The sequence below is a fragment of the Triticum dicoccoides genome, chromosome 3A, assembly GCF_002162155.2.
Source record: "Triticum dicoccoides isolate Atlit2015 ecotype Zavitan chromosome 3A, WEW_v2.0, whole genome shotgun sequence".
NCBI lineage: Eukaryota > Viridiplantae > Streptophyta > Magnoliopsida > Poales > Poaceae > Triticum > Triticum dicoccoides.
In genome coordinates, this window is record NC_041384.1 from 159482560 (window position 1) to 159508230 (window position 25671).

At 45.1% G+C, this 25671-nt stretch overlaps 1 protein-coding gene across 1 annotated transcript; it reads left to right on the top strand.

The window, feature by feature from the left end:
• Positions 1-17756: 17756 nt before the first annotated feature.
• LOC119267698 (putative ubiquitin-conjugating enzyme E2 38) lies at positions 17757-22531 on the top strand. The gene is made up of 7 exons (XM_037549126.1): positions 17757-17911; positions 18033-18123; positions 18774-19172; positions 19297-19360; positions 20428-20567; positions 20648-20959; positions 21926-22531. Exons 1-7 carry the CDS (start codon positions 17901-17903, stop codon positions 22271-22273), a joined length of 1365 nt encoding a protein of 454 aa, XP_037405023.1. The 5' UTR covers positions 17757-17900; the 3' UTR covers positions 22274-22531.
• The last annotated feature ends 3140 nt before the right edge of the window (positions 22532-25671 follow it).

Here is a 25671-nt window from a genome sequence, read left to right on the forward strand (position 1 = left end):
TAGCTGAATAGTGGACCGCTGTCACATGTTGAAGCTGGAAGCAAGGTGGTGAGTTAATGATCTTCGCAACACTCATTGTATATCCTTGGCGTTGATATCGCAATGCAAATCCATGGAAGCTTGAGGTCAATCGTGGCGGGTCATAAATGACTCCGTATGATTTGTGTCAATAATCTGGCCAGCGGTTCATCCCAGCTGGTTGTTTGAAGTCTAACTAAACTGTAGTGGCGACGACTTGTGCGCATGTCCATTGAGTCATCCATCGCAGACGACGGTCAATAAACAGCTCATGCAGACAGGTGCGACCCAGTGTGTTGATGTAGACTAGGCCGCGAGAGACGGATGATAAAGACGACCGCGGCTTCAAAGGCGGTACAGACACATGAATCGACCGCGGTGTTTTAAGCCGGTGCGGGCGGGAGAATCGGCCGTGGGGGTGGACAATAAGTCAATCACGTGTGTTGATATAGCAGGGGTGACAACCTGCGCAGGATGAATGCTAGTGCAAAAAACAATACTTGGCCACGCCCCTTTTACAACACCGTTTTGTAAGAAATAATGGTCCTACGAAAAAATATCACAGACCAGAGTAATTGTTCTCAAATGATTTAATATTTGCTGATAAAATACATAGAAAGGATAGCACCTGGTATTTTTTTTGTTGGACGGACGAGTTGGCTGCGGTGTTGTAAACCGGTGCGGACGGGTGAGTCGGCAGCGGTGTTAGAAAAATGTCACGTAAACGGGTGAGCCGGCCGCGGGCACAGACGATGAGTCAGTCCCGTGTTTGATGAAGCGGGGGGCGGCAATTTGCCCACATATACATTCAGCAGCATAACACGGGCGAGTGCCGGTGCAGAATATTGCTAGCGTACACTCTGTACCCGCTGTATAAATCACTTTTGTAGTGAACAATTATCTGATATACAAAAAATGTACAGATCAAAGTAATTGTCCTTTGACCAGTATAACCTCACGTTATTTGAAATGGCAACCTGTGGCAGCATTTTTCACGTGATATGCTTTGGAAAGTCAATGATTGTTGGGGGCTGCGCTGCTAGTGGATGTCTCATGCATGTGAGTACATGGATGTTATTCTATTTCTCTCTTTTCCTCTTTCTTTCCAACGATGGACAAGGCAGCTGTGGTCGGCTGCTGCGGAAGCCAGGTGCAGAGGTGAGCATGGTGGCGGTCCACGGCAACAGCTCGAGTTTGGCGGAGTCACGGGGCGGTTCCTGGCATGAACGATGATGAAGCGACTCAAAGGCCAAGGTGGCTCGACGTGCGGTGACTCATGGCGTAGCAGAAAGGCAGTCGGGCAGTGGCTCGTCGGCGCGTGGGGCGGAGCCTGACCCGGAGCAGCGGCGACGCAGAAGCGGCCGCAGCGCAGCGCAGACAGGGCCACTGCAGGAGGAGAGCGAGGCGAGGACCACGGGCCTTAGTGGAGGCGGCAGTACAGGCGGCTCGCATGTGAGACCAGGGCATTCTCAGCGGCAAACAGAGGCAAGGACTGAGTCGGCCAGGCAAGCAGCAATAGCAGGCGGCTCAAGGCACAGCGACGGTCGGGGCAGCTCAGAGGTGCAGACACGCGGCAGAAGCGGATTCCCAGCGGCGGCTCGGACACGGCCGAGGCAGAACGCGGCGGGCTGCTCGAAAATGAAGACCGAGGCGGAGACCAAATCCATGGCCTGGTCCACTCCTGTTGTGGCCTTCCCATAATACCATATAATCGATCTGTCCACCAAATCTCCGTGAGCATGCTGAAGGAAATATGCCCTAGAGGTAATAATAAAGTTATTATTTATTTCCTTATATCATGATAAATGTTTATTATTCATGATAGAATTGTATTAATCGGAAACATAATACATGTGTGAATACATAGACAAACAAAGTGTCACTAGTATGCCTCTACTTGACTAGCTCGTTGATCAAAGATGGTTATGTTTCCTAACCATAGACATGAGTTGTCATTTGATTAACGGGATCACATCATTAGGAGAATGATGTGATTGACTTGACCCATTTCGTTAGCTTAGCACTTGATCGTTTAGTTTGTTGCTATTGCTTTCTTCATGACTTATACATGTTCCTATGACTATGAGATTATGCAACTCCTGTTTACCGGAGGACCACTTTGTGTGCTACCAAACGTCAAAACGTAAATGGGTGATTATAAAGGTGCTCTACAGGTGTCTCCGAAGGTACTTGTTGGGTTGGCGTATTTCAAGATTAGGATTTGTCACTCTGATTGTCGGAGAGGTATCTCTGGGCCCTATCGGTAATGCACATCACTTAAGCCTTGCAAGCATTGCAACTAAAGAGTTAGTTGCGGGATGATGTATTACGAAACGAGTAAAGAGACTTGCCGGTAACGAGATTGAACTAGGTATTGAGATACCGACGATCGAATCTCGGACAAGTAACATACTGATGACAAAAGGGAACAACGTGTGTTGTTATGCGGTTTGACCGATAAAGATCTTCGTAGAATATGTATGAGCCAATATGAGCATCCAGGTTCCGCTATTGGTTATTGACCGGAGACATGTCTCAGTCATGTCTACATAGTTCTCGAACCCGTAGGGTCCGCACGCTTAAAGTTCGATGACGGTTATATTATGAGTTTATGTGTTTTGATGTACCGAAGGTAGTTCGGAGTCCCGGATGAGATCGGGGACATGACGAGGAGTCTTGAAATGGTCGAGACGTAAAGATTGATATATTGGACGACTATATTCGGACATCGGAAAGGTTCCGAGTGATTCGGGTATTTATCGGAGTACCGGGGAGTTATGGGAATTCGCCGTGGAGTGTATGGGCCTTATTGGGCTTAGGGGAAAGAGAGAGAGGCAGGCCACGCGCCCCCCAAGGCCTAGTCCGAATTGGACTAGGGGGAAGGGTTGCGCCCCCTCCTTCCTTCTCTTCTCTTTTCCCTTTCCTTCCCTCCCACTCCTACTACTTGGAAGGGCTCCTAGTTCTACTAGGAAAGGGGGAATCCTACTCCCGGTGGGAGTAGGACACCCCTAGGGCGCGCCATAGAGAGGGCCGGCCCTCCCCCTCCTCCACTCCTTTATATATGGGGGCAGGGGGCACCCCAAAGACACAACAATTGATCTCTTGATCTCTTAGCCGTGTGTGGTGCCCCCCTCCACCATAATCCACCTCGATAATATCGTAGCAGTGCTTAGGCGAAGCCCTGCGTTGGTAGAACATCATCATCATCACCACACCTTCGTGCTGACGAAACTCTCCCTCAACACTCGGCTGGATCGGAGTTCGAGGGACGTCATCGGGCTGAACGTGTGCAGAACTCGGAGGTGCCGTATGTTCGGTACTTGGATCGGTCGGATCGTGAAGACGTACGGCTACATCAACTGTGTTGTCATAACGCTTCCGCTTTCGGTCTATGAGGGTATGTGGACAACACTCTCCCCTCTTGTTGCTATGCATCACCATGATCTTGCGTGTGCGTAGGAAATTTTTGAAATTACTATGTTCCCCAACAGTGGCATCCGAGCCAGGTTTTATGCGTTGATGTAATATGCACGAGTAGAACACAAGTGAGTTGTGGGCGATATAAGTCATACTGCTTACCAGCATGTCACACTTTGGTTCGGCGGTATTGTCAGATGAAACGGCCCGGACCGACATTACGCGTACGCTTACGCGAGACTGGTTTTACTGTCGTGCTATGCACACAGGTGGCTAGCGGGTGTCAGTTTCTCCAACTTTAGTTGAACCGAGTGTGGCTACGCCCGGTCCTTGCGAAGGTTAAAACAGCACCAACTTGACAAACTATCGTTGTGGTTTTGATGCGTAGGTAAGAACGGTTCTTGCTCAGCCCGTAGCAGCCACGTAAAACTTGCAACAACAAAGTAGAGGACGTCTAACTTGTTTTTGCAGGGCATGTTGTGATGTGATATGGTCAAGACGTGATGAGATATAAGTTGTTGTATAAGATGATCATGTTTTGTTGAAGTTATCAACAACTGGCAGAAGCCTTATGGTTGTCTCTTTATTACATAAGATGCAAGCGCCAAATAATTGCTTTACTTTCTCGCTATGCGATAGCAATAGTTGCAAGAGCAATAGTAGGCGAGACGACCATATGACGACACATTGATATAGATCAAGATGATGGAGATCATGGTGTCATGCCGGTGACGATGGAAATCATGATGATGCTTTGGAGATGGAGATCAAAGGCACAAGATGATGATGGCCATATCATGTCACATATTTTGATTGCATGTGATGTTTATCTTTTATACATCTTATTTTGCTTATTCGATGGTAGCTTTATAAGATGATCTCTCACTAATTATCAAGGTACAAGTGTTCTCCCTGAGTATGCACCATTGCGAAAGTTCTTCATGCTGAGACACCACGTGATGATCGGGTGTGATAGGCTCTACGTTCAAATACAACGGGTGCAAAACAGTTGCACATGTGGAATACTCAGGTTAAACTTGACAAGCCTAGCATATAACAGATATGGCCTCGGAACACTGAGACCGAAAGGTCGAGCGTGAATCATATAGTAGATATGATCAACATAGTGATGTTCACCATTGAAACTACTCCATCTCACGTGATGATCGGACATGGTTTAGTTGATATGGATCACGTGATCACTTAGAGGATTAGAGGGATGTCTATCTAAGTGGGAGTTCTTAAGTAATATGATTAATTGAACTTAAATTTATCATGAACTTAGTCCTGGTAGTATTAGCATATCTATGTTGTAGATCAATAGCTTGCGTTTAGCTCCCCTGTTTTATTTTTGATATATTCCTAGAGAAAACTAAGTTGAAAGATGTTAGTAGCAATGATGCGGATTGGATCCGTGATCTGAGGTTTATCCTCATTACTGCACAGAAGAATTATGTCCTTGATGCACTGCTAGGTGACAAACCTATTGCAGGAGCAGATGCAGATGTTATGAACATTTGGCTAGCTCAATATGATGACTACTTGATAGTTTAGTGCACCATGCTTAAATAGCTTAGAATCGGGACTTCAAAGACGTTTTGAACGTCATGGACCATATGAGATGTTCCAGGAGTTGAAGTTAATATTTCAAGCAAACAACCGAGTTGAGAGATATGAAGTCTCCAACAAGTTCTATAGCTAAAAGATGGAGGAGAATAGCTCAAGCAGTGAGCATGTGCTCAGATTGTCTGGGTACTACAATCGCTTGAATCAAGTGGGAGTTAATCTTCCAGATAAAATAGTGATTGACAGAATTCTCTAGTCACCATCACCAAGTTAGTAGAACTTCGTGATGAACTATAATATGCAAGGGATAACGGAAACGATTCCCAAGCTCTTCGTGATGCTGAAATCGACGAAGGTAGAAATCAAGAAAAGCATCAAGTGTTGATGGTTGACAAAAACCACTAGTTTCAAGAAAAGGGCAAAGGGAAGAAGGGTAACTTCAAGAAGAACGGCAAGCAAGTTGCTGCTCAAGTGAAGAAGCCCAAGTCTGGAACTAAGCCTGAGACTGAGTGCTTCTACTGCAAAGGGACTGGTCACTAGAAGCGGAACTGCCCCAAGTATTTGGTGGATAAGAAGGATGGCAAGGTGAACAAAGGTATATTGGATGTACATGTTATTGATGTGTACTTTACTAGTATTTATAGCAACCCCTCGGTATTTGATACTAGTTCAGTTGCTAAGAGTAGTAACTTGAAACAGGAGTTGCAGAATGAACAGAGACTAGTTAAGGGTGAAGTGACGATGTGTATTGGAAATGGTTCCAAGATTGATATGATCATCATCGCACACTCCCTATACTTTTGGGATCAGTGTTAAACCTAAAATAAATGTTATTTAGTGTTTGCATTGAGCATGAATATGATTGGATCATGTGTATTGCAATACGGTTATTCATGTAAGTTAGAGAATAATTGTTGTTTTGTTTACACGAATAAAACCTTCTATGGTCATACACCTAATGAAAATGGTTTGTTGGATCTCGATCATGGTGACACACATTTTCATAATATTGAAGCCAAAAGATGCAAAGTTAATAATGATAGTGCAACTTATTAGTGGCACTGCCGTTTAGGTCATATTGGTGTAAAGCGCATGAAGAAAATCCATGCCGATGGGCTCTTGGAATCACTTGATTATGAATCAGTTGATGCTTGCGAACCATGCCTCATGGGCAAGATGACTAAGACTCCGTTCTCCGGAACAATGGAGCGAGCAACAGATTTGATGGAAATCATACATACTGATGTATGTGGTCCGATGAATATTGAGGCTCGCGGCAGGTATCATTATTTTCTAATCTTCATAGATGATTTGAGCATATATGAGTATATCTACTTGATGAAACACAAGTCTGAAACATTTGAAAAGTTCAAAGAATTTCAGAGTGAAGTGGAGAATCATCGTAACAAAAATAAAAGTTTCTATGATATGATCGCAGAAGTAAAATATTTGAGTTACGAGTTTGGTCTTCAGTTAAAACAATGTGAAATAGTTTCACTACTCACGCCACCTGGAACACCACAATGTAATGGTGTGTCCGAACGTCATAACCGTACTTTATTAGATATGGTGCGATCTATGATGTCTCTTACCGATTTACCACTATCATTTTGGGGTTATGCATTACAGACAGCTACATTCACGTTAAATAGGGCACCATCTAAATCAGTTGAGACAACACCGTATGAACTATGGTTTGGCAAGAAACCTAAGCTGTCGTTTCTTAAAGTTTGAGGTTGCAATGCTTATGTGAAAAAGTTTCAACCTGATAAGCTCAAACCCAAATCGGAGAAGTGTGTCTTCATAGGATACCCAAAAGAAAATGTTGGGTACACCTTCTATCACAGATCCGAAGGCAAGATATTCATTGCTAGGAATGGATCCTTTCTAGAGAAGGAGTTTCTCTCAAAAGAAGTGAGTGGGAGGAAAGTAGAACTTGATGAGGTAACTGTACCTGCTCCCTTATTGGAAAGTAGTTCATCACAGAAATCTGTTCCTGTGACTACTACACCAATTAGTGAGGAAGCTAATGATGATGATCATGTAACTTTAGATCAAGTTACTACCGAACCTCGTAGGTAAACCAGAGTGAGATCCGCACCAGAGTGGTACGGTAATCCTATTCTGGAGGTCATGTTACTTGACCATGATGAACCTACGAACTATGAGGAAGCGATGATGAGCCCAGATTCCGTAGAATGGCTTGAGGCCATGAAATCTGAGATGAGATCCATGTATAAGAACAAAGTATGGACTTTGATTGACTTGCCCAAAGATCGGTGAGCCATTGAGATTAAATGGATCTTCAAGAGGAAGATGGACGCTGATAGTAGTGTTACTATCTACAAAGCTAGAATTGTCGCAAAAGGTTTTCGACAAGTTCAAGGTGTTGACTACGATGAGAGTTTCTCACTCGTATCTATGCTTAAGTCTGCCCGAATCATGTTAGCAATTGTCACATTTTATGAAATCTGGCAAATGGATAAACAAAACTACATTCCTTAATGGATTTATTAAAGAAGAGTTGTATATGATGCAACCAGAAGTTTTTGTCAATCCTAAAGGTGCTAACAAAATATGCAAGCTCCAACGATCCATCTATGGACTGGTGCAAGCATCTCAGAGTTGGAATATACGCTTTGATAAGTTGATCAAAGCATATAGTTTTATACAGACTTGCGGTGAAGTCTGTATTTACAAGAAAGTGAGTGGGAGCACTACAACATTTCTGATAAGTATATGTGAATGACATATTGTTGATCAGAGGTAATGTAGAATTATTCTGCAAAGCATAAAGGGGTGTTTGAAAGGAGTTCTTCAAAGAAAGACCTCGGTGAAGCTTCTTACATATTGAGCATCAAGATCTATAGAGATAGATCAAGACGCTTGATATGTTTTTCAATCAGTACATACCTTGACAAGATTTTGAAGTAGTTCAAAATGGAACAGTCAAAGAAAGAGTTCTTGCCTGTGTTACAAGGTGTGAAACTGAGTAAGACTCAAAGCCCGACCACGACAGAAGATAGAAAGAGAATGAAAGTCATTCCCTATGCCTTGGCCATAGGTTCTATAAAATATGCCATGTTGTGTACCAGATCTATTGTATACCCTACACTGATTTTGGCAAGGGAGTACAATAGTGATCTAGGAGTAGATCATTGGACAGCGGTCAAAATTATCCTTAGTGGAATAAGGATATGTTTATCGATTATTGAGGTGACAAAAAGGTTCGTCGTAAAGGGTTACGTCGATGCAAATTTTGACACTGATCCAGATGACCCTAAATCTCAATCTGGATACATATTGAAAGTGGGAGCAATTAGCTAGAGTAGCTTCGTGCAAAGCATTGTTGACATAGAAACTTGCAAAATACTTACGGATCTGAATGTGGCAGACCCGTTGACTAAGCTTCTCTCACAAGCAACACATAATCACACCTTAGTACTCTTTGGGTGTTAATCACATAGCTATGTGAACTAGATTGTTGACTCTAGTAAACCCTTTGGGTGTTTGTCACATGTCGATGTGAACTATGGGTGTTAATCACATGGTGATGTGAACTATTGGTATTAAATCACATGGCGATGTGAACTAGATTATTGACTCTAGTGCAAGTGGGAGACTGAAGGAAATATGCCCTAGAGGCAATAATAAAGTTATTATTTATTTCATTATATCATGATAAATGTTTATTATTCATGCTAGAATTGTATTAACCGGAAACATAATATATGTGTGAATACATAGACAAATAGAGTGTCACTAGTATGCCTCTACTTGACTAGCTCATTGATCAAAGATGGTTATGTTTCCTAACCATAGACATGAGTTGTCATTTGATTAATGGGATCACATCATTAGGATAATGATGTGATTGACTTGACCCATTTCGTTAGCTTAGCACTTGATCGTTTAGTTTGTTGCTATTGCTTTCTTCATGACTTATACATGTTCCTATGACTATGAGATTATGCAACTCCCGTTTACCGGAGGAACACTTTGTGTGCTACCAAATGTCACAACGTAACTGGGTGATTATAAAGGTGCTCTACAGGTGTCTCCGAAGGTACTTGTTGGGTTGGCGTATTTCGAGATTAGGATTTGTCACTCCGATTGTCGGAGAGGTATCTTTGGGCCCTCTCAGTAATGCACATCACTTAAGCCTTGCAAGCATTGTAACTAAAGAGTTAGTTGCAGGATGATGTATTACGGAACGAGTAAAGAGACTTGCTGGTAACGAGATTGAACTAGGTATTGAGATACCGACGATCGAATCTCGGACAAGTAACATACCGATGACAAAAGGGACCAACGTATGTTGTTATGCGGTTTGACCGATAAAGATCTTCGTAGAATATGTAGGAGCCAATATGAGCATCCAGGTTCCGCTATTGGTTATTGACCGAAGACGTGTCTCAGTCATGTCTACATAGTTCTCGAACCCGTAGGGTCCGCACGCTTAAAGTTTGATGACAGTTATATTATGAGTTTATGTGTTTTGATGTACCGAAGGTAGTTCGGAGTCCCGTATGAGATCAGGGACATGACGAGGAGTCTTGAAATGATCGAGACATAAAGATCGATATATTGGACGACTATATTCGGACATCGGAAAGGTTCCGAGTGATTCGGGTATTTATCGGAGTACCGGGGAGTTACGAGAATTCACCGAGGAGTGTATGTGCCTTATTGGGCTTTAGGGGAAAGAGAGAGAGGCAGGTCGCGCGCCCCCCAAGGCCTAGTCCGAATTGGACTAGGGGGAAGGGATGCGCCCTCTCCTTCCTTCTCTTCTCTTTTCCCTTTCCTTCCCTCCTACTCCTACTACTTGGAAGGGCTCCTAGTTCTACTAGGAAAGGGGGAATCCTACTCCTGGTGGGAGTAGGACTCCCCTAGGGCGCGCCGTAGAGAGGGCCGACCCTCTCCGTCCTCCACTCCTTTATATACGGGGGCAGGGGGCACCCCAAAGACACAACAATTGATCTCTTAGCCGTGTGCGGTGCCCCCCTCCACCATAATCCACCTCGAATATCGTAGCGGTGCTTAGGCGAAGCCCTGCGTCGGTAGAACATCATCATCGTCACCATGCCGTCGTGTTGACGAAACTCTCCCTCAACACTCGGCTGGATCGGAGTTCGAGGGACGTCATCGGGCTGAACGTGTGCAGAACTCGGAGGTGCCGTACGTTCGGTACTTGGATCGGTCGGATCGTGAAGACGTACGACTACATCAACCGCGTTGTCATAACGCTTCCGCTTTTGGTCTACGAGGGTACGTGGACAATACTCTCCCCTCTTGTTGCTATGCATCACCATGATCTTGCGTGTGCGTAGTAATTTTTTGAAATTACTATGTTCCCCAACACATGCATATACTAGTCTTCTGGTCAGCCTTAAGTAGATCTCACATAGAGTATAAAAAGGTACGTAGTGTACAGTACTAGTACTCCAATCCTTAGCAGAAACCACGGGGCTTTAAACCTATAACCCGACAATAGACTCTTTCCGGGACTCGGCAGATTAGACAGCAGAAATTGTTGTTGGTCTCGAACCGGACTCGGCGGATCAGACAACATTTTGACAGTTTGCTAGACTCGAAGTACAAACAAAGTCAATCCTCCGTTGGTTTCGATAGATCGCTTCGCATCGCCGGTGGCGCACAAAACGTCTAACCCTAATTATTTTTCATCTCAATCTGGTATCTGGTATTCTGTCCACTCGTCGTGTAGATGACGTAGATCCTTTGCACTAGCTTTTTTTCCTTTTTATCTAGCACACCTCATGAGCTTCTCGATCGCTGAAGAGATCCCTCCAAGAACTCATCACCACCGTGCGCGCGCCCCACGGTGGGCGCCAACTGTCGTGGAATTGTCACGACAGATGTCCTACTGTGAGGACTTAGTCGTGAGGCCAACACATCTATGTGGTAGCTTGAGAGGGGTTGAGCGGAATTGAGAAACTCAACACAAGACAAAGGTTTAGACAGCTTCGGCCCCCGGGAAACATCATCCGGTAACAACCCTACATGATGTTTGTGAAGGAAATATGCCCTAGAGGCAATAATAATGTTATTATTTTATTTCCTTATATCATGATAAATGTTTATTATTCATGCTAGAATTGTATTATCCGGAAACATAATACTTGTGTGAATACATAGACAAACTAAACGTCACTAGTATGCCTCTACTTGACTAGCTCGTTAATCAAAGATGGTTATGTTTCCTAACCATAGACATGTGTTGTCATTTGATTAACGGGATCACATTATTAGGAGAATGATGTGATTGACATGACCCATTCCATTAGCTTAGCACCCGATCGTTTAGTATGTTGCTATTGCTTTCTTCATGACTTATACATGTTCCTATGACTATGAGATTATGCAACTCCCGTTTGCCGGAGGAACACTTTGTGTGCTACCAAACGTCACAACGTAACTGGGTGATTATAAAGGAGCTCTACAAGTGTCTCCAAAGGTAAATGTTGGGTTGGCGTATTTCGAGATTAGGATTTGTCACTCCGATTGTCGGAGTGGTATCTCTGGGCCCTCTCGGTAATGCACATCACATAAGCCTTGCAAGCATTGCAACTAATGAGTTAGTTGCGAGATGATGTATTACGAAACGAGTAAAGAGACTTGTCGGTAACGAGATTGAACTAGGTATTGAGATACCGACGATCGAATCTCGGGCAAGTAACATACCGATGACAAAGGGAACAACGTATGTTGTTATGCGGTCTGACCGATAAAGATCTTCGTAGAATATGTGGGAGCCAATATGAGCATCCATGTTCCACTATTGTTTATTGACCGAAGACGTGTCTCGGTCATGTCTACATTGTTCTCGAACCCGTAGGGTCCTCATGCTTAAGGTTTCAATGGCAGTTATATTATGAGTTTATGAGTTTTGATCTACCGAATTTAGTTCGGAGTCCAGGATGTGATCACGGACATAACGAGGAGTCTCGAAATGGTCGAGACATAAAGATTGATATATTGGACGGCTATATTCGGACACCGGAAGTGTTCCGGGTGATTTCGGAGAAAACCGGAGAGCCGGAGGGTTACCGGAACCCCCCCGGGAGAAGTAATGGGCCATATGGGCCTTAGTGGAGAGAGAGAGAGAGGGGCAGCCAGGGTGGGCCGCACGCCTCCTCCCCCCTTGTCCGAATTGGACTAGGAGAGGGGGGCGGCGCCCCCCTTTCCTTCTCCCTCCCCACTTTCTTCCCCCTCCTAGTAGGAGTCCTACTCCTACTAGGAGGAGGACTCCTCCTTGGCGCGCCATAGGGCCGGCTGGCCTCCTCCCCTTGCTCCTTTATATACGGGGGCAGGGGGCACCCCTAGACACACAAGTTGATCCACGTGATCGTTTTCTTAGCCGTGTGTGGTGCCCCCTTCCATCATAATCCTCGATAATATTGTAGTGATGCTTAGGCGAAGCCCTGCGACAGTTGAACATCAAGATCGTCACCACACCGTCGTGCTGACGGAACTCTTCCCCGACACTTTGCTGGATCGGAGTCCGGGGATCGTCATCGAACTGAACGTGTGCTAGAACTCGAAGGTGTCGTACGTTCGGTGCTTGGATCGGTCAGATCGGGAAGACGTACGACTACTTCCTCTACGTTGTGTCAACACTTCCATTGCCGGTCTACGAGGGTACGTAGACAACACTCTCCCCTCTCGTTGCTATGCATCACCATGATCTTGTGTGTGCGTAGGAATTTTTTTGAAATTACTACGTTCCCCAACAGTTTGTGGCTAGGTCTCATTATCATCACGAGGGAGTCACCGTAAACCGGCTCTCCCAGTTATGTCTAACCCTTAAGATTATTTTCCTCTGGCTTGTCCCTTCTTTGGGGAGCCCTGCTCCTCCTTATATAAGTTAGAGGGGCGGGTTACATGTGGAGTCCTATTAGGATTAGGACTAGTCTACCTTCTAATACAAACCAGATACAAGTACGGGTCTTAACTCCTTGTAAGGTAAATGTTCGTCACGCCTTTCCTCTTAAACTGGCCTACCATTAACATAAACCGGCCTTCTGGGCCTTGGGCCTTGTCATCCATCTGTTCCGCCAGCCGGGCTACCAGTGAGTCATAATGTTCAGTCACGTTGCTTGTAAACCGTACGGTCAGTGCGGGTCGCCGGTGAATCGCCAAGTCCGGCCGGGTTATACTTTCGGTCGGGTTACGCCGCGGGGTATATCCCCGACACCTTGTGTGCTATCAAACGTCCCAACGTAACTGGGTGATTATAAAGATGCTCTACATGTATCTTTGAAGGTGTTTGTTGGGTTGGCATAGATCGAGATTAGGATTTGTCACTCTGAGTATCGGAGAGGTTTCTCTGGGCCCTCTCGGTAATGCACATCATGATAAGCCTTACAAGCAATGTGACTAATGAGTTAGTTACGGGATGATGCATTACGAAATGAGTTAAAGAGACTTGCCGGTAATGAGATTGAACTAGGTATGAAGATACCGACGATAGAATCTCGGGCAAGTAACATACCGATGACAAAGGGAATACTGTATGTTGTTGTCATTGCGGTTTGACCGATAAAGATCTTTGTAGAATATGTGGGGACCAATATGAGCATCTAAGTTCCGCTATTGGTTATTGACCGGAGAGGAGTCACGGTCATGTCTACATAGTTCTCGAACCCGTAGGGTCCGCACGCTTAACGTTCGATGACAATTTGTATTATATGAGTTATGTGATTTGGTGACCGAATGTTGTTCGGAGTCCCGGATGAGATCACAGACATGACGAGGAGTCTCAATATAGTCAAGAGGTAAAGATTGATATATTGGATGATAGTATTCGGACACCGAAAGTGTTCCGGAATGTATCGGGTACATATCGGAGTACCAGGAGGGTACTGGAACCCCCGGGGGAAGATATGGGCCATATGGGCCATAGGAGGGGGGCACACCATCCCACAAAGGGGTGGCATGCCCCCCATAGGGAAGGGGGCCGAATTGGACTAGGGGAGGTTCTCCTCCCCTCTCTCTTTCCCCCTTCAGTAAAAGGAAAGGGGGGGGGGAATCCAACTAGGAGCCCAAGTAGGATTCCTCCTACTTGGGCGCGCCTAGGGCCGGCCTCCTCCCCCTCCCTTCTTTATATACGTGGGGAGGCGGCGCCTACAACACACATCAATTGTTCCAAACCGTGTGCGGCGCCCCCTCCATAGTTTACGCCTCTGATCATATTCACGTAGTGCTTAGGCCAAGCCCGACGCGGATCACTTCACCATCACCGTCACCACACCATCGTGCTGGCGAAACTCTCCCTAGACACTTTGCTGGATCAAGAGTTCGAGCGACGTCATCGAGCTGAACGTGTGCAGAACTCGGAGGTGCCGTACGTTCGGTGCTTGATCGGTCAAAACAAGAAGAAGTTCGACTACATCAACCACGTTAACAAATGCTTTCGCTTTCGGTCTACGAGGGTACGTGGACACACTCTCCCCCTCTCGTTGCTATGCATATCCTAGATAAATCTTGCGTGAGCGTAGGATTTTTTTGAAACTGCATGCTACGTTCCCCAACAGTTGCATCGGGCGCGGCGCCACGATGCAGTTACCTGATGAAAAAACTACCATCGGGCGTGGCCGCGTCTTGGCTCCTCCGACTTCATCTCCAAGTCTCCTGGTTGTCTTCTGGTTCAAGAAAAATCATCACGAAGGTTTTATTCCGTTGGGACTCCATTTGGTATTCCTTTTCTGCGAAACTCAAAAACAAGAAAAAAAAACAGGAATGAGCACTGGGCTCTAGGTTAATAGCTTAGTCCCAAAAAATATATAAAACAATATATTATTGCATATAAAACATCCAAAACAGATAATATAATAGCATGGAACAATCAACAATTATAGATACGTTGAAGACGTATCAGTGTGCCATGACGTCCTCGTCTACCACTACCACCTGGCCACAAGGCCCTGCGAGCGTTTCGCCAGTTTATCAACATCCCCGACTACAGTTTCGCTACAGTGGACACCAACAAAGATGTACAAATGCTCAAGGTTTCGGGCTTGGCCTGCCGGAATCTTGTCGACATCCATGACCACTACACGGTTTGGGGGAACACAAAGAACAATCAGGACTCCTTGGTTGACCTCACCTCGGCCATCATCGACCCCTACTACATGAAGATGATGGATGATAGCAAGAAGGACAAGATCACCTGGCATAGTGCCTCGGAGCAGATACTGGATGAAGAACACGTCAAGTACGCGGCCAAGGATGCATACACAAGCTATGAGATGTACAAGCGGATCAAGTACGCAGGCAAGTGCCTTCGTCCTGCCCCGGACAAGGGATCAAGCCACAGAGCAGCGACGACAGCATCACAAGAAGTAGATGATTAGATGATTGTTTCTCCTAGTTTAGAATGCATGTAATTGTTTATTGAGGTGTGTGTGCGAATGTTTTATATAGTTACTTATGTAATTGGATGTTTATTTTGATTATATATGTTGTTCTATTGTAGACAGGACAAATCACATCACACACGGAGTAAACTAAGGAACCCGTCAGTGATGATTTCATCAATCACTGGCAATTGTATACCAACAAGCGTTTGTCCACAACACACACGACTTATTAGCAACAATCATTAGTGTTATTATCGGTCTTCACACATATTTTTGATTACGACCTATTTCCCACGCATCACACACATCTTGTTAAGTTGAACCGTTTCTGTTGTCTTGGCTCATCGCAAACAATTCATCCGAGTAAATTGTATGTCATATATCGCACGCACCTTGATCTGGCTGGCCGTTTTTGTTGTGTTGCTTAATCGCAAATAATTCATCTGAGTGAACTGTATGCAGTATATCGCACACACCTTCATCTGGCTGACCATTTCTGTTGTTATGCTCATCACAAACGGTTCGTATGGATCAATCGTACGCCATGTATCGCATGCACAACTCTAATCTGAATCATGTTTGATGCCTCCGCCATCGCAAACTGTTCATGTCATTTTTGACGGTTTTCTTACACCATTGTTTGCGATTAACGCATCGCATACAGTTTCATCGAAGGGTCTCTGATTGTACTGTCGCGTTAGGACCATCCTGCAGTAGTGATACCACCCTCGAAGACTGTCACGATCATCTATACTTGTGGGTTATCAGTCTCCGACTCCACACCTGGACCGTCTACACCACGCCTCGTATGTCGAGCAAAGGAGCGTGAAGGGCCAAGCCAACATCCGCAACATTACTGAATTGGAGAATGATTAGCAGGTATGATTTTCTCTCACACGTCTTAGCTGTGAGGGGTGCCAGATCTGGATTTCAATGAGGTATCTGGGTACTACCCGGCTAGATTCTTTCAACGATAATGACTTCACCTTGGTAAGCTACTTTAGAGGCTCGTAAAGTTGCATATCAGCGATGTAGCCGCGTCGAGCTCAAGTGAAGAGGTGGCTGCTACAGTGGTGACGTGTGTTGGAGTCAAGCTTAAGGATGTCGTCGGTCATGATTGTAATTTTGTTTTTGGTTGACGATCCTTTGTGGTAAGCTAGTGTTTTGCTGTCTTTTCAATTTCATCAGGTCGATATCAATATCCATGTGGCTTATACTTTATTATTTATTATATGAATAACACACGTATTATCATGTAGAATACAACAACAATTATCTCACCACATATTTAGGAACATTTAGGCCTTCTTTGGTTTAGAGGAATCTTATAGGAATTTCATAGGATAGGATTTCTATAGGAAAAATTCCTTTAGAGCCCTTTGGTTTGTAGGAATAAAATCCTATTCCTGTGGAGGAATTCTTCCTATCCTCCACATTTCATAGGAAAATAAACATTAGGCTAGACTCAATGAAAAAATCCTATGATGTGAACCAAAGAGCATCTCCTTTTTTATTCCTAGTCATAGGATTTGAGGTACATGTCATCTCATTTTCTATGACTTTCCTATTCCTATGATTTTCCTACCTTATAAACCAAAAGAGGCCTTAGGCCTCATTTGGTTTAGAGGAATTTTATAAGAATTCTAGAGGATAGGATTCTTATAGGATTTTTTTCCTTTAGAGCCATTTGGTTCATAGGAATAGATTCTTATTCCTACATAGGATTGGTTCCTATCCTCCACATTTCATAGAAAAATAAAAAAGAGCCTAGACTCAATGGAAAAATTCCTTTGATGTCAACCAAATGATATCTTGTTTCCTATTTCTACTCATAGGATTTGAGATACATGTCATCTCATTTCCTACAAGATTCCTATTCCTATAATAATCCTATCCTATGAACTAAAAGAGGCCTTAGTTATAAAAAGATAAGACTAAAAAATAACCATCGTCACCATTTTTTATTATCTTTTCTAAATTATCATGTGCCGAACTTAAGATAAGACAGTATCGCCCTTAGTAAACATCAACTTGTGAAATCAAGCCTAACGCTCCGGTTTTTCAGCCTTTCCAAACCCATAAACATAGGCCAAACCGGTAGCCGCCGACCCGGTCCAGCTCCTCCACCCTGACATACCGGGTCCACCGTCAATACCAACCCTGACTCGTGGGCAAGCGCGTCGCCGTCGCGGAACCTAACCTTCCTCCCCTCTTCCCCTCCCCTCACGCCAGGACTCAACCCGACCCGCTGACACGTGGGCCTGGAACGGTGTTCCCTCCACCGTGGCCCCAGGCTACAGCGAGCGAGTGCGGCGCGCCTAGGAGCGCCAGTGCGGTGGGTCCCAGGACTCTGCCAACCCCCCGGGCCAAATAGATCGGTACGGCCACGCGTTCCCCTTCCCCTCTCGCAGTCTCGCCTCGCTTCTCCTCCGTCGCACCCGCGCACTCCGCCCGAGCTCCCACCCCATCCCGCCTCCTACCCCTCTCGCGGCGCCCCCGGCCTGGCCTCCGCCGGCGGCCATGGACACCGAGTACGGCACCTCCTCCCCGTCGCCGCCGCCGCCGCGATCGGACGGCGCCTCAACTTTTTGGTTGTTTTTTTAATCTTTTCGCCGTTGGGTGATCGGCTTAAGGGGTATTGTTCCCGTGCAGGTGCCGCGGGCCGCAGCAGGGGGGCTCGTCCTGCTGGGCGACGGGCGCGGCGGCTTGGAGTTCATCGCAGCAGAAGCGCCAGCGATGCGAGGTAATTTCGCCCGGTTCGTGGGGTTCCGTTCGTTCCGCGTTCCCCAGTTGATTTTGGTTTTCTCCGCACCGAACGCGGTGCGCGGCCTTGGATTTTCGCGTGCCAAGTCCCTACGTTGCGCCCGAGGTGTCGCGTTTAGGGTTTTGTTCAGTCGGAATTGGGGTTTTTATGCGGTGAGAAGCCGCGATCTCGACACTAGGGTTTCGAGTTTTGGGCGGAAATTTAGGAGGGTTTATAGGTCTTTATTGGGGTTAATTTCTTAATTATGTCCGGGATTTGAGGGGTTTGTGGATGCGATCTTGCGGCACGTACCCTTTGTCAGGTCGTTGATGCAATGCCGGTCATAATTGGCTTAGGTCTACGACCAATTTGATCTGTTTGAAGATTTTAGGGGTGTCGGTGCCATCTGCATGCCACAAGTTCCGATCTTTGTGTGTTTCTGTTATTCTGATCGTCTTTTCTGTTATTTCTTATCTTATTATCTGTATGGTTCGGATCATGAGGATGGGATTTCCGTTTAATTATATCACAAACAATACTAATTAGACATCACATAGTTAATTGCGGAATGAAGTACTCTGCTAGTTTTAGTTTCACCATACAACAGCATAATTACCTCTGTTTTCTACTGACATGTCACTATCTAACAGGGTTCTTCCAGCGACCAAGTTGGATCCAGCACAAGTGCTTCTGTGCAAATGTCTGAATCAGAGCTACCAGATACTGATTACGTAGAAAATGAGGAAGAGGATTACTATATGGATGATGATGATGATTGTGATGATGAAAACGGCAATGACTCTGAATATGAATTCGATGAAGCTGACTTTAATCAGCAGCTTGCTGATAAATTTGATGATTTAGATCTGCCTCCAGGTGTGGAGGCTACTGTACCATGGCTTCAGAAACTTGCAGCCAATGACGAGCAGGATGGAGCGTCAGATGAGTTAGTTGAGGATGAAATTACAAGGAAATATAAGGCATTTCAACAATTCTACACTGTTCAAAATTTCTCTGACCACCATTATGCTAATAAATCAGTGGGGAAGGTAATGTGTTGAATTAATTGATTTCACACATTATGCTCATTTTGTATACGAATCCCTTCTTATTTTATTTTATTCTTGCGGAGCGTGTGATACTTACGTCTTGTTCATGTGCATATTATTTCAGACAAGCAGGGAATGGGCAAAGAGAATTCAACATGACTGGAAACTTTTAGAGAAAGATCTACCAGGTTAGCTGTTAACAACTCGGTTTCTCTCTTTAGATTTCTGTAAGTTAACTATTCAGTTTTACCAATAATAAGTGGGACAAAGGTATATTCCACTGAAAATTTAACCTAGCACCTCCATAACACTCTGGTGAACTAGATTTTCTCTAGCCAACACAATTGGCTCTACTACTTGCATGCGCCTTTTGTCATGTTCTTATGAGTGTCCAAGGTAGAAATTTAGGTTCTTGGGGCACACGAACCATAACCCCTTTAGCCTACTTAAGGCTCATAAAGGACATCAGTCTTTCAAGCTTATCTCGTAATATAATGCATGCATGGAGAGTTAATGTACATCTATTGACCTTGTTATTCAATTCTCCGTGCTGCACACTTAAGTATGTCTGCACAGGGTGCACAAGACCATCATCCCATCATTTGATAGAAGTATAATATTGTAATTTTTATGTGGCTTTCTCTATTTTATAGGTTTCTTAATTGTTTTATCTGATTAAACTGCTTAAAAATGGATGTATTCATTGTTCTTGTGATATATTTACACACTTAGGGTTATAATCTTAGTAGAACTGTCAATTTATGGAAGCATTCTACTTTATGCTCTAAGCTTATTAAGTATCTCTGTACAATCTTAAGATTTTGGAGTGAGTTCTGAAATCTATTAGATCTGGACTTATACTTAATGTTAATCTAGTGTGGCTAAAACAATTCAATGATTTGTTTGGCATCGGTTTTGCGTAGCTTTGTACTGAATGACTAGTGAGGCTTAAATGGCATATTTGATTTCTAATACCCAGTCAATGCTGTGAGCCCTAGAATCTTTCATCCAACAGTGGGGGCAATAACACCAAAATAATACATAAATGATTTTGAGATCTGGATAAATAATCAAATCCTACGGCTAATTGGCAGCTAAATTTGCTCTACGAAATTTAGTTATTTCTCATTTGACTTAGCACTAGCAAACGGATTGATTATGAAGTTGAGCAAGCTATGGCTTATTTATTGCACCTTTTCAGTATACTTTCTCTCCAATCAGAAGTATAAATTGTGAAAACTACTCTTTTTTGTAGCTTCTATCTTTGTCCGTGTTGCTGAAGATAGAATGGATCTTCTTAGGGCTGCGATTATTGGCCCTAAGGGAACACCCTATCATGATGGTCTCTTCTTCTTTGATGCACATTTTACCTCTAATTATCCTTCAGAGCCTCCGGTACGTAAGCTTTTAGCATTTCTCTTTATGTGATTATATTTATCATTTTACTAAAATGCTTAACATTGATGGTGCTGCAGTTGGTGTATTACCATTCTGGAGGGCTTCGACTTAATCCGAACTTGTATAATTGTGGAAAAGTCTGCCTTAGCCTCCTTGGTACCTGGAGTGGTAGTGGTTGCGAGAAGTGGAACTCAGCTCACTCAACCATGCTGCAGGTGCTTGTGTCCATTCAGGCTCTCATTTTGAATGAGAAGCCATACTTCAATGAACCGGGATATGCAGGCTCTGCGAATACCACAACTGGACAACAGCATTCTGTAGAGTATAACAAGACCACATTTCTGCACTCCTGTAGGACTATGCTGTATTCACTTAGAAGGCCTCCGGAGGTAATGTTTTGCTATATGTACCTACAGTTCTGGCTGTTAACGGGCAAAAACAAAATAATAGTCTCTCTCCTGTCCTTTTAATGCATGCTGAAACAAGAAACTTACTCGTGACATGCTAGACTATTAGAGATTAGCCCTTTTATTTCCTCAAATTTCTGGATCTTCCAGTGGTTTACTGCATTTGCTGCGGTTATATGCTTGAATATGCTATATGAAGGTTTGTTTCATCATCAATGTTCTAAAACACAGTGGCTGGTGTGCGCTTGGTCAGTCCCACCTTGTAGTGGATTTTGGGTGGGCCTTTGGGCTTGTTCCAGTTTAGGCCTAAATAAGCAGCCAGCCTTGTACATGATTACCTGAGTAATGCAATGCCTGGTTACTCATTTTTTCGTATTCTTAGTGCATGGGCAGCTTGATACCTACTCCCTCCGTTCTGAATTACTTGTCGCAGGTATGGATGTATCTAGATGTATTTTAGTTCTAGATACATCCATTTCTGCGACAAGTAATTTGGAACGGAGGGAGTAGTATGCATACTTGACTGAATGAATGGAGTTTAAGAAAATTTTCGGTATGCAAAGACGGCCATATATCTACAGAACAAAATGATCTATCTACAGAACAAAATGATAAGTACTAGAAGATAGGAATGTAGGATGTGACATGCCGCAGCTTCTTTTTTGGACAGACCAAACATATTATAGATTTATAGCCAAGGGGAAGAACATGCAGGTGTGCTGAGTATTCCCTGATCCTGGTTTAATAGTATTTTATCCTGTTTCTGTTACTATAGAAAGAGGTCATTCTGATCCTGATTAACGGGAAGGTGCTTCCTATGTGATAAGTTTTAATTTAATTTTGCAAGATGACATCCCTTATTTGTAATTACCAGACAGTTAAGTCACATGGAACTCTATTATCTACTGCTTTTTAGTAACCTTCCTTTGTTGTTGGCTCTACTTGCAGCACTTTGGAGACCTTGTCGCCGGCCACTTCCGGGAACGCGGACGCACCATTCTGGCAGCATGCAAACACTACCTAGAGGGTAACATGGTCGGATCGGAGGTCCCCGAAGAGGAAGAAGCGGAATACGACGGCACTGGAGCGTCTAGCAGCAGCAGCAGCAGCCGCAGTAGCAGCAGTGTACCAAAGAAGCAAGAAGTGATGAGGGTGGATCCTCTGGGTAGGCGCACTCAGTTCACTGACAACCTCAAGACGCTGTTTGAAGATCTTCTGATGGAGTTCAACGTGAAGGGCGCTGACACTAGGAAGTTCCTGGAAGACAAGGTTAAGAAGAACCTGCCCGCAGCCTGAAGACAGCGTGCGCAGGTAGGAGATAATTTGCCTGGTAATGGGGGTGATAGCTGCAGGCTCCCTAACTAGAAATAGGTAACAAGGTGGTGGTAGTAGTTTGCTTTCCTGAGTGCAGGGAAGATTTTGTAGATAAGTAGCGACTTTCAGTAATTGTTGGAACTCGAACTTATTCACCGGAGGAATGACCTGAATCAACCGAGTGCCGATTCTGACGGTACCCTATTCAAGTTAGGCATATAATATTATATTATACCTAAAGCGTATTTTGCATCTCGTACGCCAGATGCACAGTTGAATGCCCCCTGCTCCTGCTCATTGCATCAGTAATCATCAGTTGCTTGTTCCATAGTCCTGGGATCTCTGAGCCGCAAGTTTTCTGGGAGAACTGTGACACGTAAAGTCCCACTAGCTACAGTACTTTGCTAGCTTCACGGTGTGCACCGTTGGAATGGAAGACACAGGTGCGGCGATGCCCAGTCCGACATCCAGGGACGCGGGGAACCACCTGACTACCCGTGCCGCCGCCTGATCGACTTCAGCGCAGTCAACCAGCCTACGTGCATGCTATTCAACAACCAAAAAATTTACAGCACGACCAGACCAGATGCCACGTGCATTCTATGTAGCCGCGTCAACAACCACCAATCTCTTTTCTCAAACAAGTCGTTTTCATTAATATAAGAAAGAACCAATAGGAAAACCACACCCACCGGCGCAGGCAGATCTTCGAGCAGCATTGCTACACACACGACATTCCTTGCACGATTTATGGACGACAGAGCCAGCTGAGCCTTTAATCACATCTGATGCGTGGATTTGCACCGTTGGATCATCGGTCGTGCAAGCATCGTCCAAGGACTGTCGTTCGTCAAGTAGTTTCGATCTTTGAGCAGCCCATAATAGCCAGACCATGTGACGACACACTGCCAACACTCACGTCGCAATAACAAACGACTCGCTTGCTACTGTACTTTGACGGATGGGCATATGAAATCCCTTGCTACTGTACTTTGACGGACCGGGATATCAAATCAAGAATACATTGAAATTACATCTTCAATTCTTCATAATGGTCTCTCTGGATCGGTGATTCCGGAGCAACTACCGTGTGACGAGCTACCAGGAGATATGACATCCCCAATACCCAATGAAATCGAAACAATTATGGTGGCTGGTTTCCCTCGCATATATATTAATTGTCACCGATTTAATATAAAATTATACTAAATCAATGACAATTAATATAGATCAGAGAGAGTACATTTGATGGAAGCGCCGTAAAATTCCTCATAATGAAATTATGAAAACACGGGCTCCCCTATACGTTCAGCTCTAAGCATTAGAGGCATTGTGGCGAATGCGCTAGCTGCAAAGGGGAAAGCACCATCGAAACTTTTGGAGTGCATAATCTCAGGAAGGGTCGCGTCTCGCTGATGAGATGGGTATTCCCCCAAATGGTTGTTGAATGGGAATGGTTGGAAATTGTGTAGGCCATCTTGGATCCTTTAGAATACCGAGCTTTGGGAGCAATGATTATTGATGGTTATCAAAAGTTGACGACTTCTTTCAGCAAGGCGGCGATTGTGTATTCTGCCCGAGAAAGTAATGCCGTTACGGATTGGCTAGCCCGAGCGAGTTATAGAGGGGAACTTTATGAGGAGTGACGTAATTATCCTCCTGACTTTTTAATCCCCTCCCTTGTAACATATATGATTATTGTTTAACAAAGTCGTAGGAGTTAAAAGGACTCGCCTTGCATAGCCTTCAGCCATAGACGTACATTTGCGCAGCTAGCGTACATCACATGATACCTTGTCACGCTGTCACCAAGCCTCGCCGCCATCTCTCATGCAACCTTGTCCATGGACATCACGGGCAATTTAGGGGCAACTCCAACATAGATCATCAAATGGACATTCTATGGACGAGGAGCCCCATCCAACCAAGTTATTTAAATACCATTTTCCCTCCTCCTGACATGTTTCTGAACTCTGTATTTCCGTTCATTTGCAATGAAAAGGGGTATAGCCCGGTTTGAAAAAAAAAATACCATTTAAATACCATGGGCACCGATTTTTGCATTGATTTTTGAAAAAATGCATAGAAAAGATCCTCAAAACAAGTAATAAAACATCTACGGAAAAAATAAATCTAATTTACTCTTCAGCGCCGTCGCTCTGGAAATCGACGTGGTTGTCGGAGGTGAGGCCTGCACCGGACGGTCTGACATCGAAGTCATTGCGGGCCGACACGAAGGAGGCAGTGGTGACAACGAATGCCTTTTTGGCATCATCGCTCATTGCGCGTCATCCTACTTAGCCTCCAACCCCTCGGAGAGATGGTTGCGCTATGCCTTGTTGACGTTGAGCCGCCGATGCTCACGACAGACGGCGCAAAGGTTGTGCATGGAGTCGAGCACGGCCCAGTTTATGTCGAGGATCGCCAGGTCCGCCGCAACAATGGTCACGACAACAACTCTGGACGCGCGTTCCGCCTCTAGTCGGTCCTCCATCGGCCGGTACTCCTTTAGGAGCTGAAGGTTGCAGTGCTGCTCCACCAGCAGTTGCCTGAACGCGAACACCGACATCCCCACCGATGCGGGCGCCCGCTCCTCCTCCACTAGCACCCGGCCGTAGTGCTACCTCGCCTGCACCATGCTGAACCCAGACACCGATGGCTCCTCCACCGACGCGCACACATGCCCCTCCTCCATGGTGATCCCTATCATGGGGTCACCCTCCTCCTCGCCCTTCATCTCCTCTGAGCGCTCTGGAGAGCTGACAGGTTGGCCGGGATCAATGCGCGCTTGGAGTCGAGCCTTCGTGTCACGGACCTCCCTCGCGATTTAGGCGAGACGCGCCGACGTGACGCTCTTGTTCCACATAGCAAAGGACCGGGCTATGGTGATGGTCGACGACAGACGATGATGAGAACAAGTGGTTGGACAGTTCCTCATACACTAGAAGGGCTCTGAGGGATAGGGTTTTTGCGGCGTGGTCAGCCAACTTAAATAGCCTAGGCAGGGCGAGTGCCGGGTTGAATGCAGAGCGCCAGAGTAGGCTTCTATGGCTCCGCCTCGGTGTGAGTGTCGTGTAGGCGAACGACCGATCAGCCGACGAGAATGCGGGCAGTCGGCCGATCACTTCTGCTCTGAATGCGCAGACAGTTCTTGAGACGACGCAGAGAGAGCGGAATTCGATGCCGGGTCGCGGGATTTTGGACTTTCGGATCGGTCCGGATAATTTCGATGAGCGCCCTTGAATGACCTAAATTGTTTTGATCATCCAGCCCAGACATTTGCGGGCTGTTTGGTAATCAGCATTGGAGTTGCTAAGACAGAGAACAACGAGTGCAAGACCGCGATGGAAGCTTCAGGTTATACTCCAGCCAAAACCAAA